This window comes from Terrapene carolina, unplaced genomic scaffold (genome assembly GCF_002925995.2).
Source record: "Terrapene carolina triunguis isolate 2854851 unplaced genomic scaffold, T_m_triunguis-2.0 Scaffold20602, whole genome shotgun sequence".
Classification (NCBI taxonomy): Eukaryota; Metazoa; Chordata; order Testudines; family Emydidae; genus Terrapene; species Terrapene triunguis.
In genome coordinates this window covers 1-1,892 of record NW_020684953.1, presented here as the reverse complement: position 1 = coordinate 1,892, position 1,892 = coordinate 1, and the positions used below count along the sequence as shown (strand labels likewise).

The window sequence follows — 1,892 nt, the reverse complement described above, 5'->3', positions numbered from 1 at the left end:
CCCCAGGCCCTGCCGCTCACACTGCTGTCCCCCTGCCAACTGGGCTCAGGCCCAGCTGCACTGAGCTCCCCACAGCCGCAGGCACTGCCCCTGCTGGCCCCCAACCATTCCCAGCTCCCCACAGCCGCAGGCACTGCCCCCCACAATCACAGCGAGCTCCCCACAGCCGCAGAGGAGACACAGCTCTGCTGGCCCCGCCTCACCGGGCCTGGAACTCTTTGGTGCAGAGCGAGTGGGTGATGTGCTCAATGGAGTCGCACAGGCAGTGCGTGTAGTCGTACGTGGGGTAGATGCACCTGAAAGGCAAGGCAGGGCCTGAGGGCAGGACGCCCAGCCCCTCGCCCGCTGCCCCCCCCAACACCAGCCCATGGCCGGTGCCCACTCCCCCCCAGACACCAGCCCCTGGCCAGCGCCAGCTCCCCCCTCAGGCCCCAGCCCAACGCAGAAGCCACCTGCCCCACCACAGGAGCGAAGCCCAGGGTCCCTGCCCCCACCCCTGCATCCAGGTCCCCTGCGCTGCTCTAGGCAGATCCTTGCATCTCTGGGGAAGCGAGGCCCCTGCCCCCCAGGTCCCAGCCCCGTTTCACCCCAGCCGAAGGGCAGAGCCCGGCAGGCGGGCGGGGGCCAACCTACCATCTGTCCCCGGTTCGGTGGTGTGGCATGTATTTGATGCGGTAGGCGACAGGGTCCAGCTTCCCGTCTTCCATCACCAGCTTCATTCGCAGCGTGACCTCCCCCTCCTCAAACTTCCCCTTCTTCATCCCCTGCAGCGACAGCCGGGAGAAACCAGCGGGGACCATCAGCCAGCGCCGGCAGCCTCCGCACACAGGGGGCGCTGCGGGGCGGGGCCCGGGCGGTGGGAGGGAATCCCAGCGGGGGGCCCCGTGGGGAGGCGGTGGGGCGAGCGCGCAGCGGGGGCACGGGGGCGCCGAGGGGGCGGGGCAGTCACGGCGGGGGTGGGGCAGTCATGGAGGGGGAAGAGGGGGTCGCCGAGGGGGCGGGGTGGTTATGGAGGGGGCGGGGCGAGCACCTAGCGGGGGGAGAGGGTCGCCGAGGGGGCGGGGCAGTCACGGCGGGGGGAGAGGGTCGCTGAGGGGGCGGGGCGGTAACAGAGGGGGCGGGGCGAAAGCCCAGCGGGGGGGGGTCGCCGAGAGGGCAGGGCGAGCGCCCAGTCCCTTTGCCAGGCCCACGTACCTCAAAGAGGAGGAGTGACTCTTCCACAGGCCGATCCCGCCACGGGGAGGGCGGAGGGTTGTGGCCTTTGATTTCTTCTACCCTCTGGTGGCAGACGTAGGCGTGGCCCCTGGGGAGGAGAGAGACGTCACGCCCGCCCCACACATGCGCCCACTGGGCATGCAGCCGAGCCACTGCCCAGCACGGCACCCAGCGGCCTGGCACCGGGGGGACCAGGCCGCTTGCAGGGATCCCCATCAGGCTCCGTCCCGTCCCCACAGCAGCCAGGCACACCCTACCTCCCAGAACGGCCGGCTCCGCCCCCGTGCGAAGCCTGCCCCATGGGCCCCTGCGTGCCCCGCACACTCACCGCCGGATGAGCTCCACGGCCCACGCGTACAGCTGGTCGAAGTAGTCCGAGGCATGCGTCACGGCGTGCGGCTTGTAGCCTATGGGCAGAGCGAGCCCATGAGTGAGTGCCTCCCTCCCCGCTCCCCATCCAGAGCACCAGCCTCACCCCCGCTCTGCCCCAGAGCCAGGGGGCTGCCCCGTGTGACGAAGTTACGGTGTTCGTGAGCTGCACTAGGCGATGGCCGATGCCCTTCGTACCCGGGGACCCAGGAGGGGGATGTGACCAGGTGCAGCGAGACAAAGAGAAGGGGGAGGAACAATGGGGGTGGCGGAGGTGGGGTGGCTGGAGGCTGGCAGTCTGTGGGGGG

The 1,892-nt window shown here is 70.6% G+C and overlaps 1 protein-coding gene across 1 annotated transcript; it reads right to left on the bottom strand.

The window, feature by feature from the left end:
- Positions 1-146: 146 nt before the first annotated feature.
- LOC113408626 (glutamine--tRNA ligase-like) lies at positions 147-1,622 on the bottom strand (the record flags this gene model as incomplete). The annotated part of the gene is made up of 4 exons (XM_026661970.1): positions 147-296; positions 634-764; positions 1,195-1,303; positions 1,544-1,622. Coding segments are annotated over 4 exons (416 nt in total), but the record flags the coding sequence as incomplete, so codon positions are not given.
- Between the last annotated feature and the right edge of the window lie 270 nt (positions 1,623-1,892).